Source organism: Lygodium microphyllum, chromosome 12 (assembly GCF_053477565.2).
Source record: "Lygodium microphyllum isolate KBCC chromosome 12, Lygodium_microphyllum_v1.1.10, whole genome shotgun sequence".
Taxonomy (NCBI): Eukaryota; Viridiplantae; Streptophyta; class Polypodiopsida; order Schizaeales; family Lygodiaceae; genus Lygodium; species Lygodium microphyllum.
The window spans coordinates 53,157,473-53,171,644 of NC_141146.1; the positions used below are offsets into that span (position 1 = coordinate 53,157,473).

The 14,172-nt window shown below is 40.1% G+C and overlaps 1 protein-coding gene across 1 annotated transcript; it reads right to left on the reverse strand.

Annotated features, from left to right (window-relative positions):
• Window positions 1-5,145: 5,145 nt before the first annotated feature.
• On the reverse strand, window positions 5,146-7,285 carry LOC148027772 (sugar transport protein MST4-like). Its single transcript, XM_087689876.1, has 4 exons — window positions 7,138-7,285; window positions 6,670-6,989; window positions 5,930-6,574; window positions 5,146-5,830 (listed from the first exon to the last, which is right to left on the reverse strand). The coding sequence occupies exons 1-4, from the start codon at window positions 7,283-7,285 to the stop codon at window positions 5,297-5,299; spliced, it is 1,647 nt and encodes a 548-aa protein (XP_087546002.1). The 3' UTR covers window positions 5,146-5,296.
• Between the last annotated feature and the right edge of the window lie 6,887 nt (window positions 7,286-14,172).

Consider the following 14,172-nt stretch of genomic DNA (forward strand, 5'->3'; position numbering starts at 1 on the left):
CTACATCTTTAGGATCCCGTAAGCTTGGCTGCCTTGACACTTTTTCATAGAAACCCTCACTTTCTGGTGGAAGTGGAAAAGCAATTGGTTTTATCTTTTTATCAACTATCTTATACTTTGTCTCCACAAGTGCTTCAACCCATTCTAATCCTTCCTGCTAAGCAAACAATGCTATGACATCATACATGTCCAAAGAACATACTGACAACACTCTATTTTCAGTCTCATTTTCTGCATGTATAGTTGCTGAAATTTCAGCCATAGTGTCATTAATAATTGGTCCATAAAAGATGCCTAAAATGCCTTTAATTTTAAGTTAATAATCCCAATTCTCTCAGTTCCTTAGTAGCCCGTTTCATAGATATGCGTTCAACCTTGCCATAACTTCCATAGGCTTAAACCAACATAAATTGTTTGTTGTAAATTGAGAATGACCAATAGTAAATACATGTTTCATTCCATCAAGAGGCGAGTACATCCTCTGAACAACACTATTGTAGCCTCATATTACAGTAGTGCTTAATGAAAATCCAAGTCTTTGAATTCCCTTGCATTTGGAGCCAAAGGAGACTCTTGAAGCATATTCCGATTTCTAGGATGATTAACACAAATAGTAAAAAATTGGACGGTTTTCCTCCCATCCTTGCTTTTGACTCTTGCATAAGCAGAACTATCATCAAGCACCTTTGTTTCCATATGCACTCCTATAATATAGGGTTGTCCCAAAATCACTGTATATGAGGAATTATCTTGCACAAAGAAGTGTTGCTCTTCTTATACATCACCAATAGTCACTTTTACATTAGGACATGTAGCATAGAGCTCTCCCAAAGAATTATTTGCATCCCTCATATGCCAACCATGATCAGTATCCACAGACCATGTACCATTTTCATACAATCCATGCTCAATGACATTTATCTCAAACCCATGGTCAAGTAAAGAAACACAAGGAGTTTCACGTTTCCCTATTTTCACTACAGTTTTAGTGGTGGCTCTGGCCCAATGATTTCTTGTGTAATGACTTTGAGGAATAAATCCTAGAGTCTCTTCTCCATATTGTTGTTTCTGCCTTACTCCACTATGCATATTGTTACAAGACAATGCATTTTCAACCACTTTCTTCTCTTTTGCACATGTTGTCCACTGATTAGTAGCATCCTGCATAGATAATCTAGCACTTCATGCTCATATTCAGTCCGAATTCCTAACAAACTAGTTTTCTCTTCAAATTGTAGCAATGCACTAGTGGTATCACCAAGAAACCGACACTTTCTCTTAATTATGTCAATGATCTCATTATGAAATTCTTGCTTGGCAATGCTAAGCAGCTCTCCCAAGGTGAATTCCACCTGACTGTTTAGGATTCGTTCTTCAAGAACCTTCTTAAGATCAGTGGCTACCTCAATGTTAGAGTACAACTTATATTGTGGCTGCTTGCCCTTCTTTTTGCCCTCTTGTCTGTTATCTTATTTTTTCTCCTGATTAACCTCTTCCATAAGATGCTCGAGAGGTGGCTGATTTGTAACTTTAGACTGATCCACACTTCTTCTTGTCATTCTTTTACATGTCCCTACATTATCTTTATCTCTTTTTTATTTTTTTTCCACAAGTACATCCGTATTTTGTACCTTTACTAAATATGCATACATTGAATATGCATCTACCGGTGATTCCCAACCAGTTATGTCACGAATTTCTTGCCCTACATGAGACATTTCACTATCAGTAACCTTTCTCTTTTCAAGTGCATGTAAAGTATGTGTCCATAACCATCACTTGGCCATGCATTCTATCCAACTGTAGACCAAAAGTAAAAGCATGTATCACCGCATAAGCATTTCAAATAGCCAAGTATTCCAATAACTTCTGTATACCTCCCTTTCCAAAATTCAAAGCAAGAGGCAATCCCATTTTTTGTGTGTGGATCTTGTCATCTTTGCAAAAGATGAGCTATTGTGCCAAGGTCTCCTAATAGGCAGCACAATCCTTTCTCTCATACTGTAAACTATTACACCACATACATCTTTTTCCTGGCTAAGGGACTATTGCCTGCCCCTTTCCTCTTGTCATTTTTCATCCAATTTTGTAACCTTCAATTGAAGATCCCGCATGCTTTTGACTAATTCATCCAAGACATCTTCCCTAATAGAGGGAACAATAGCAAGTATAGCCATAGGGTTAACCACAAAAGTTGGTGGCTTAGTGGATGCATCAATTGTCTTGCCTGTAATAGTGGGCAAGCTAGAGACATGCAATCTTTTTCTTCTTCTATGCTTTTTTACAAGTGCAGTAACAGCTTCCTTGACATGTCTCCACTTTGTTATCAAACATGTCTCTATAGTTTGATCCTCTAGCAAATTATCAAGCTTCTCTTGAAGCTCAGGATCAGCTGCCTGTAGAAACAATTCAATCTTTTGGCTTGCAAGAGCTTGCTGTTCTGCAAGATCCAATTGCTCAAATCAACTTTCAAATTCTCTTAAAAATCATGTAGCCACAAGGCCCTTATTGGGTTGTAAATCCCACTCCTGAAACGTCTTATGTGTAATCAAATTGGAATCTTCAATGTAAAATTCTTCCCTAAGTGTCTTCTTGAAAGCTACCCAATCAGCATCTTGCTTGTATAATTCAATAATCTACGCTTTCAGTTCATGTACAGTGATCCGAACAAAATACTAGCTCCATGCAAGTTGAGCTACTCTAAAGAATTCCATCTTTTGAGCATAGGTATGTACATATGCAGATACATTCCTGCCATTGAACAACTTCATCTTACGCTCAATTGCTTTGTAGAGCATTCATCACGACACTTTCTGTTTGAGCAGAAGCATGTATCACCTGTTGTTGTTGTACTAGTATAAGCATATTCATATTTTGTACCAACTATTGCAAAACATAACTGGAGATTGTGTTCGAAGGTTCTCCCATCTTGCATTTCCTTTTGACGACCCTTTATGTCGAGTTCACCAATGTCGGAGGGGTTTTTGTTGAAAGGTCATATTATCCACTAGGGATTAGAGATAGAAGGAAGTAGAGATAGGAGATGGAAGAGAAGAAAAGAAGAGACGAGAGGTAAACACGACAAAAACGAAGCACAATGAATTGAATCAATATGTATTGATAGAACCTGAAATTCTTTGTCTGACACTACTCAGAAGCAATCTCCAAGCATTAGATTTCCTCCTAGAGCTCCCTCGTAGACCAAAAACGTGGATCAAAATAATAGCTCCCTCTTTGCTGCTCGCGGAATCCAAATTTGATGGCTCCGTTGGATTTGAAAGAGGGGTAAAACCTCAAGACACCTCCTCAGAGTTCTTCCAGATCACTCCTTCTTTGTCTTTCAGTTCAAAGTATAGTTTTCAACCTATCAACAGCAATCCAACGCACGCGATTTTACCAATTCGTCTTTTTTATGAAAAATTCCAATAACTGGCTAAAAACGTAACTTGCTTTTTGCATGCCATCCTAATCTAGAAGCGTTTTTAACTTTTTTGGATTTTTTGTAGTAAATAAGATAAAAAATAGGCTAAAATTGTCTAAAAATCTAGTATTTTTGAACCATTAATACCACTCATACTAGTACTAATGACTTAGATCACATTGACTCTCTTAATCAATAAGAAAGTCGGATGGTAACACATTCCATGCTTTTTTACACTGTCTGCATAGCATCACAACAATGTATTTGTTTCTCTTTCTTTGCAAGACATGATCGGCATTTTGTTATCATAATGTTGACTCCATGTAATTTTCATGTAAAGATGAGAATAGTGCATGACAAAGCCGTTGTAACTTGTATTTCTTTTGCAGATGGATCATTCTTTTGCAAGTTGACAGCATGATGTTACATTGTGACTATACAACAAGATATGCACATTGTTATTCTTCCAATGATGCTTTCACATTCTATCGCCCAAGGTGATTTGAATTTTTCTATGTCATACCAAGTTGCAGCAAATGGTTTTAGTGATGTTTTTCTAGAAGCCATAGCTTTTCTTTTTTAAGAAGTCCTGAAAAATGCCTTGTGACTTTGCTTTTTCGTAGCAAACACAATATTAGTGAGTTTGGGAATCTCCAAATTCTCATTTTTTGAATACTAAAAAGGTGACACCTGGATAACATGCCCATAATTTTCTCAAAACCATATGATGTGACCTATCAGTGAAAAACGCTTGAAAGATGGAATCTATTGAGCTATAGAGCACTCGATTTGGAGTTATAGTGTTCAAGTTATGACGAATCCAAAGATTTGACCATGTGTCCCAAACTTATGGAAATTTTTCATATTCCCCAATATGGTGTTAGCGTGCATTGATGCTAATGAGAATAATATGTTTTTATCATAAAAATGTAATACACTTATTCATGAAAAAACATGCTATACTTCGTAAAAGAATTTTTAATATAGTTTATTTTTTTGACGTGTAAGAATGATGATTTTTTTCTTCTTAATAGTAATTCTAATAAAATCAATAAACAATAATAATAATTTAAAACTTAAAAAATAAATAAAATAAAAAAACATGTTATATAGCATACCGAAGAGTTCTTTTTTTTTTTCAATCTGTTGGAGTTTTAAGTTTTCATTTTTTTCAATAAGTTTGAAAGCTCATTATGCTTTTGTTTTCGCTATACGTTCAAAAGATCGTTTTCTTTCATTTTCGTTTTACTACTATTTACTAATCTTAAAAAGAACGAATGACGAAGATTTGAATCTAACCTTAATAAACTAAAAAAACGAAGGACAAAATTGTTTAAACTAATCTTAAAAAGAAAGAATGATGAAGATTTAAATCTAACCTTTTAGCTTGCAAGCACAAAATTGAGGAACTAATGTATAGGTCTCCAAACACTTCTGTATGACCTTCCTCTTTCCTCAAATAAGAGTCGAATTTCATAACGAAGAGAATGACCCATAGTAGTGAACTCTCCTCCTTTTATATAGACTTAAGGCTTCCCAATGTTCAAAACTTTCCTTTAAGCTTTTTAAAACTTTTGTAGTTTATAAACTTGAAAAGCTTAAAAGCTTTCAAATTGTTAAGTTTTTCTTTAAAAACTTTTTTCCAAATTTGAGTGTACGTTTATGTTTTCCTTCTTTAACTTAAAAAAACAATATATTTTTTTTGAAAACGTCACATACATAGCTGCACGTGTAAACATATCATCATCATTGACTGCACGTGTAAAGATGCCAAGTGTTGTGGGACTGCGCTACATGTTGGCCGGGACGATTTGGTCAGTGGGACTGATCAAGACACACATGCCTGCTCTAGTAGAACTGGAATCAGACAGTGGATTATCGAGGTATCCATCGTTCATCATGACGTGCAGGGATGGATGAGTCAGATTTAGACCTCCGGAACCTGGATGGTGGTGTGATGGTATCCGAGGGTGCTGCCCAGGTTGTTTCAGCCGCAGCGACGAACCTCCCCCAAAACCAGTGGGCCTTCCAAACATGGGCCATCCGGTCGATCGGGATGCCTTTGGTCTCGGGCAGGAGGAAGAGGGTGAAGGTGCCCATGACGGCCAGCCAACCGGCGAAGAAGAGGAACATGCCGAACTTGAAGGCGCAGAGCATCGACAGGAAGGTTTGGGCGAGCAGGCCCTTGAAAAACATGTTCACGCACACCGTCACGGACTGCGCCGCCGAGCGTATCTCCAGCGGGAAGATCTCGCTGGGGATAACCCAGGCCAGCGGGCCCCAGGACCCTTTGTACACGCCCACAAACAGGCACACCATCGCCAGCTCCACGGCGCTCTCCGCCTCGGTCAGGTGCGCCGTCGGCTGCCCCGCCTGGATCTTCACGCCGAACAGCGCACCGACCACCGCCTGTTTAGTCATATCAGGATGAGCCAACCGCAGTGAAAACCATTCGTCGTATTAAAAGAACATTTAAGTCGTTGAAATTAATATACACATCTATGTTACCATGCAAAGGAGCATGACAACAGTCGCGGCCAACAGGATGGTTCTGCGGCCGACCTTGTCGACCAGGAAGACGGAGATGACGGTGCCCACGAGGGCGACGGAGCCGGTGAAGACGCTAGAATAGAGGGAGGACTGGCCGCCGAGGCCGGCAGCCTTGAACAAGAAAGGCCCGTAGAACAGAATGGCGTCGTTCCCGGCCACCTGCTGGAAGAAAGGCAGGGCCAGCGCCATCACCACCTGCGGCGTGTTGCGCCTCTTCAGCAGGCTTCGGAAGCCGCTGCCCAGCCCCTGCTGATTGTACTGCAGGGCCTTCGTGTGCGCATCCACGATGTCCGCCAGCTCGGCGTCCACATCGGAACCGCGCCCCCGGATCTTCAGGAGGACAGCGCGGGCCCCCGTGTGGTTGCCACGTCGGACGAGGTGCGTGGGCGTGTCTACGAGGATGAGGCTGAAGAGGGTGAGCAGTACGGCCGGGATGCCGGCCATGGCCAGCGCGAGGCGCCATCCCCACGGGTGGATATGTGACGCCAGGTAGTTCACCAGGTTACCCGCGAACAGCCCAACCGCTATGCTCAGAGAGAACATCATGTTCAGCGCCCCGCGGGAGCTCGCCGGTGCTATCTCCGAGAGGTACAGCGGCACAGCCTGGAAGATGATCGCATGCAGACGTTATACACCACTAGTACAACAGATATTGTTCCCTAGCCATAACGCGTGCGCAATTGTCAGCTCAGTAATACCTGATTCGAGAAGGCCAGGCCGCACCCAAGTAGAACCCGGCCCAGCAGCAGCATCCCCAAGTTCTCTGCGCCCGCTCCCATCAATGTTCCCACTATGAATAGCAAGCCCGCGCTCAGCATCGTAGCCTTGTGCCCCAGCCTCTTCGTTATTGCGCCCCCTACAAACGTCGCCAGCAGCGCCGTTATGTACAATGAGGACGTGAATAGCTGGAACACCTGATTGTTGTACTTGCAGTAGTTGTCCTTCATCACATTCTTCTCGCTCTCGTACACCGAGGGGTAGAACTTCTCGAGGAAGTCGTCCATGACCGACACACCACCTGCAGCATTATCACCAGAACGGAGTCATGAGAGACGTTGTTATCACACATTATCATCGTCAGTCCCTTACGTATTATTCAGGATAAACAGAGCTCTGTTATAATGTACTACTCATCAGGTACATGAGGTGCACTAACAGTACGTCACCTGCCACCACCAGATCGTAGCCATACATGAGGCCACCGCCACTACCCGCCATGAGGCAGGTGAAGAAAACATAGGCCGTGATCGCTGCTGCAGGTGCTGCAGCACCATGCTGTGTTTTAGCATCAGGCAGAACGATTACGCTAGCCATGGTCACTACTGCTACGGTAGGCGTCTATCGATGTGACGATCAAAGCCTGCACGGTGTATCTGAATATTCGTGTTGTTCATGGTGCTGGTGCACTTAATATATTATATTGAGGCAATGTTGACTCTCAAGTACCACACGAATCACGACACTTACAACTGATTGCCCCTCCGGTGAAAAAGTTTCAAAGTACACCAGCTCAATCACCCCACACTTACCACCTGTCTGCGGCTGGTTGGCTTGCGAGTCGCACCCGCAACGTCTTTGATCATCAAGCTGTGTGCAACATTGGCAAGACCTCGCCGATCCCTTTTCGCAATATCTCTTGCAAATTCAAGGTGCGTTACACTCACGTGTTCTTAAAACTCCGTGGTAAAGAGAAAATTCTCTTCAATATTCAGTGTTCCACCAGGTCATCTTTTCCCATCAGCTAACGAGCGCGTTAAGGTGCTATACTTTGCTTGAAGGACCTGCAACATGGTGACATTCAGACGACATCTGAGCTCCCTGCCGAGCAAATAAGAAGAGGTCCTTGCCTTGCCTTGCCATGCCTTGCATCTTTTCTATGACGTAGTATAGGTCACTAAATTTAAAGGTATTTACATGACGCTGGGATAGAAAATGTAGACGCTAACCCTATTTCCATACCCTTTGTGGGTATCAAGTCAAAAGAGATCTCACGAAGTTTAGGCCCTTCCTCGGCAAATTTACTTTTTATCAACCTAACAAAGAAACAAAGGTATGATCACCACCACTAAAGGTGTCCTCGGAACAAAAACTTGTACCAACTCTCTTACGTTTTGAAGAATTGGCACTAGTTGATGGTGTTTAGTACTTGTTTATACATTTAAAACATTCATTGATTTTTTAGCTTGCAAAGCTAGAATTCATCTTATCAATAATGATATCTTACCATTCTCTTTTACTTTATGGAGAACTTTCAAGTCTCAAGCAACATTTACACACACACACACACACACACCCCTTCTTCATACTACAATGTGTTGGATAAACCTAGTCTAAGAGCTCAAATCCAAAATATGTGTGTAGGAAAATTCGAGGCGTGTGCAACTTTCATTATCTCTTCTTAATTGACAATCTATGATAATAATAATTTGTTCAAATACACGTGTAGAAGATTGATTTAGTAGGTCTCTCAACTTTGAAGGACTTAAGGTGCTACTTATTAATAAATAAGATTATACATGATCTATAGAACAAGAGAGAAGATTTAGATTGACATTAGCTTTAGAAGGAGAGCAACTTATGTTTTCAAGTATTCAACATTGTAATCACATGGGTGGCACCTAATGGTTCTTCTTTGCCTATATCTATTTAGTTGTATATATAGTTTTGAAAAGTGTTTGTGTTTAAAGTATCAAACCATTTGTATGCAAGGTTGTGTATTTAGTTATAAGTAAATCTTGTGCCACTCAATCAACATTTACACAATAACCAATGCTCTACATTGCTCTTTGATATAATGTTACCAATGAAATATAACCTCTTGTATGAGTTGCAAAGTAATTGAGAGATTAGGAGTACAAAATGTTAAGAGTAGTTTATGAATCACCCATCCGCATCTTGTCACATTGCCACTATTTAAGAGCATGCGATTCTATTAGAAAACCATTAATGAAATTATGATAACCATCTATCTACATTGGTGGCAAACCTTTGATCAAACACTTTTTTTTCAAGATCTTTATTCCCCCATTCTCATGAACACAATGTAGCCAAGGGTAATTATTTTTCTATCTTTGATCGCACAGTTCATTGCATTGAGAGGCTCTAAATATTTTACTCTTACATTCAAGAATCAATCACTTCTTGGATACACATGTTGGTAATTTTGTCAAATAATACACCCCATCAAGAGTTAACTACAATCTCCACGTAAGGAGGTGAGGATTCCAACCACTTGGGATGTGTTATCTTGGACCTTGGAGGTTGTGCATGTACATGTATAAATAGACATTTACATATATATAGATCCATACATATATCCATGCCTATCTATACATGTATTTACTTTAAGGGGTATCCAAATTACCCTTAAAAAAGTAAATGAGTAACTAAGATGCAAGTATTTAATGCAAATGGTATGGATCTTTGCATAGGAATGATGATGCCAAAGTTTCTACATGCATATACATCAAGACCCACATGAATTTTAGTACCCCTCTTTCCTCGCTTATACAAGGTGGAAAGTTAAGAAGCAACAAAAATCAAAGTTGGAGCTTGAGAATGCAGATCTACATCATATAGGTAAGCCAATGATCCATTGTTGATGGTGCAAAGAGGATCTAGCGTAAGAGAAATACCCAACTTGCCCCATGTGGAAGCAAAAAGATATTGTTGCCTTGACAGAGATCATTCTTCATTTCAATGATCGCCACATGCAAATATTATGAAACTTATATACCGCCAATCATACTTCATTGAGAAGTCTCAAATATTCATCGATGAAACCATGCTCAAAGCCTTAGAGATGTTAGAGAAGCTTCAAATCACCCTTCTTCCCTCCTCCTTACCACCTCATAAGTGATTTCATCACTACAACATATAGGCCCCCATATATTGACACTCAAAGCAATTTCATCCAAAAAATTTTCCTTGTTGTCACTAAAAACATCAATATATGTGTCTCTACAAATCAATTGCTACCTGCATCGCTATATATAGCAACAATTTGCGATGCAAATAGTATAGATATATTTGCAATGCAAGTAGTGATGGTTGCAGAGAAAAAAAAAAGGTGGCAAGGCATGCAACCCTGCCACCCTTCTAGCCACATATGTAGAAAAATGCTCCATAAATCATTGATAAATTAAATATACAGCTATTATGAAAATACATACCTCATGAGATGCTAGGAAGAAAGAGTCTACTGATTGAATTTCCAAATAAGTACAATACCAAAGATAACATTTCATAAAACTACATGGATTGATAGGGGGAAGAGACCAAAACATAAAACTATCTACAAATATCACAAAATCTAAGTCCACATAACGGATGAGGAATGTATCTAAAAAAAGTTACATAGAAAGAGTCTACATTAAGCATAGGGCCAAAAAAGAGAGGGATGCGTACTCCATGAATCCAAGCAACTTCTATAGCTCATCATCGTCCAAGATGTGATCTTGACATAACGGATCGTTGAAAGGAATGTGCAATATAAACAACTAAAGATCAATCTAGAGTACAGAATGCATTACAAAAACTAAAAACTAGAAACATAAAAGAGGCATGACTTACCAAACTATTGCACACATATAATTTGTCAATGAGTGTAGTGACACAATGTCTCTTTCCATATAAAGTCTCCAATCTAGTGGGGTTGTGATTTGTGATCGAGTGCTATAAGATACATAAATTAGCATGGTTAGACATAAGGTTACTAGTACAAGCAATATACAAAATAAGAAAGAGAACATAACTAGTTGTCTCGAGCTGTGCCCTCGCTACCTCCTATTGCTACCACTATTGCCTTGGAGCATCTGCAACCTCCTCCTTGAGTCTCCTCCAATCCTCTAGGTCGGGCACTAAGGCTTTGGTGTTGCCGTTCTTGATTGCCTTGAATGCATCTAATCATCTATGTGACATATAGACATGCATACAATCCACTAGTGGAGAACCGATCAACCAATGTAGGTACTTTTGATGCCAGGAGGCATATTTCACGGTGGATTCCGTGAGGTTTTACGGTGGATTCCGTAAACTTTGATGACCGAGGCTCATACACAAAGTGGATTCTTTGTGCGAGAAGCTGATGGGGACGCCTGTCCTTTTCGGGCGTTTCATTAATTTAGTGTGTACATGGGTGATTCCATAGCGGGTGATTCCACAAAATGCATATTAAATTAATAAACGTTTATGAGTTTAGAGTGTGCACTCGTAATAAATTAAGGTTAGGATTTATTTCTAACCAGTTGATTTATTTATGTAGCTGAAGACTGCTAGGTGTTCACTTTTGTCGGTTTAATTGTATTATTTTACTAACAATTGTGAATGCTTCAGTTGATGTGTAGAGATAGCAGCAGTGGCGGAGGAAAGCATTGGAGGATAGCGAGTATTCGATTTATTGATTATATTTTGATGGGCGCATACCTTAGGCATGGCGCCTATATTTTGTCACGCCTATTTATTGAGGCGTTGGATATTTATTATTATTTTGTATGTGCATGGGCGCACAATTATGTTATTTCTACTTGGACATTGTATTGGGCATGCCAAACTCTTTGGGCACCGCCCACTAGCTTTATTCCTATTTTTTGTTAAAGCAAACTCAAAAGCTAAAAGCTTGCTATATTGTAATTTGGGCTATTATTTGAGCTTGAAGATGAATAATACATAAAATACATGCTTTGTGGACTGCTCACACAAGGCATGGGGGGAGATTGCACCCAATTGGTCTCTTGCTCTTCTCGTTCATGCTTTTTACCTTGTAATTTGTGCAAAAAGTAGAGTTCTATTGTTCTTGGGGACCTTCCGGCATTCACTACGCGAGCGTACAGTATCCGATCTGCGCACCAGTGGTATCAGAGCAAAGCTGAGATCAAGAGCTTCCAATCGCTACCCATCTTGTGCGAAGGCAGAGCTCCTAGAACGATTGGGATCTATGGTCAATCTCGTCGTGAACGGTCGATACAGGCAAATTCCTGGCAATCAAGAACCCTTGTTTCCATCATCGGATCGCGAAGGACTGGTCTGCAGAGGCGGAGGACCACTATTATCTCTTCTTCATCAAGTCGTCTTCATACACAGAGATAAGCCTCCATAGCCCAAAAGCTTAAAAGCTTTTATGATTATCAAGTTTAGTAGTAAAGCTTAAGAAGCTTTAAGAAGCTAAAAGCTTCAAATCGTCATCGCGAGGTATCAGGAGACCTCCGATTTTTGCACCGTCCTTCAAAAATTCCCCCCCTCCCCACGATTTCACGTTTTGATTAGTAAGCTAAAGCTTACTTACCAAAGCTCCAAGTTACATAAGTCTTACAATTCAGCAAGTACTGCAAGTCTGCAAAGTTTAGATTCAGCAAGTCTATCAAGTCAAAGTTCTGCAAGTTTCATAAAGCAACCAAGTTTTGCAAGTCTACAAACTTTGCCAGTCACATTAGTTTGGCACTCTGCAAGTCAGACAAGTCAACTGGAGTCAAAACTGACTTCTGTCCAAAACTCATAGAAGGGCTGTTCTTGCGTAGAAACTCCGAACTGCAAAGTTGTTCATTGGAAGGTACTCTACCCATACGCGGGTTTGCTGAAGCATTTTCAGCATATGAAGAAGGATAAAACACAGAGTTTTTGAAGATTGTGAAAGCCACACCCAAAAATACATAAGCCTTGTATTCCTGAACTTGAGCTACGCTCATCCCGCTAACTTGATTTTGAGAGTGAAAGGTCTTTTGAGTTTTGCAGGATGACGGAACCACATATGGATGATTTAATGTCTGAAGGCGACCTACTTGAACCTACGATGGAGCAAAAGCTGGATTTAATCATGATGCAATTGGATGAAGAACGATGGGCTAGGCAAGCATTGCAAGTTCAATTGGCAAATTTACAAAGATCGTCTACCGACAAAGAAGAATCTCAATCTGAAGACCTTATTCGATGTACCATCGACGCGACTCTCGAAGCTCAAACCATCCGCAAGGAATCAAAGATAAGTAAAAGAAATTTCAAATTCCGTACTTTCAATGACACTCGAGAGGGAAAAACTATTCTTGCATTCATTAGTCAGTTTGACGACTACTTTCATGAGGAAACCTGTGCAGAAAAAGATAAAATCAAGTGTGTCACTAATCATTTAGTGGATAGAGCATCTCTTTGGTGGATTGTGGTACGCAAGAGTATAGATTGTCCCGCTACTTGGGAGAATTTCAAGAAGAAGTTTATGCAGAATTTCCTTCCTCCACAATTTTATGAAAAAGCCATAAAGCAATGGGAACTTCTTCAGCAACGGGATCGTGAGCCTATTCCTCAGTATACAGAGCGTTTTTGGAATGCACTACTCCAGTTACGCATGCTTGAAGACGTACCTGAAGCGACACACAAGCGCAAGTATATGTCTGGACTCCTTGGACATTACTACGCTGAAGTTAACATGTTCAAGCCTGCTACTCTTGAAGACGCAATTTCATTAGCTCACGACACTAAAGACAAACTGCAAGGTAGAGACAAACGTCCACATCAATTCCAAGCCAATGGTAACTACGGATCTAAGCAATTCAACTCAAACTTTAGAAGATTTAATCAAGGTCATTTCTCTTCATCATCTTTCCGTAATAATTGGGCAAAACCACCTGCTTTACCATCCAATGTCAATCAAAACCCTAAGCCTATTCCACAACCAAATCCTAATGTCCCTAGACTTCCTGCCATTGCAAACAATGTAACCAAAGCCAAACCTATAGTATGCTATAAATGCCACCAGCTTGGACATTTAGCAGCAAATTGCCATTCGAAGAAGCCACCTGCCCATATCAACTACCTTGGAGCAATGGAAGATGAAGAACATGAAGATATGCCTGATTTCACGGAAGATGAGGACGACACTACTACTCCTTCGGATACTTTACCAGGTATGCCAACTCCACATTCTTTATTGACTATGAAATGTTTGGTGCATGGAAAGGAAAAGATTATTTTGCATGATGACAGTAGCACTCATGATTTTATTTCTGCAAAGCTAGTAAAAGAATTGAAATTACAGACTGTACCTACGCAATATCGCATTAAAGCAGCATTCTTAGGCACTAGGTATAATGGTACACAGGAAGTGCATGATTTAGAAATTCAAATTGGTCAATACACTAAAAGAAGAAATTTTCTAGTTGTTCCATTACAGTCGAGTGATATTATTTTAGGTATGCCTTGGCATCATCAGC

Bases quoted from the DNA above. Each gene is read 5' to 3' on its own strand.
- LOC148027772 (XM_087689876.1), bottom strand. From the start codon at position 7,285: ATGGCTAGCGTAATCGTTCTGCCTGATGCTAAAACACAGCATGGTGCT. The intron at 6,990-7,137 runs GTGACGTACTGT...ATAATGCTGCAG, and splicing joins CTACGATCTGGTGGTGGCAG to GTGGTGTGTCGGTCATGGAC. The intron at 5,831-5,929 runs GTAACATAGATG...ATGACTAAACAG, and splicing joins TTGTCATGCTCCTTTGCATG to GCGGTGGTCGGTGCGCTGTT.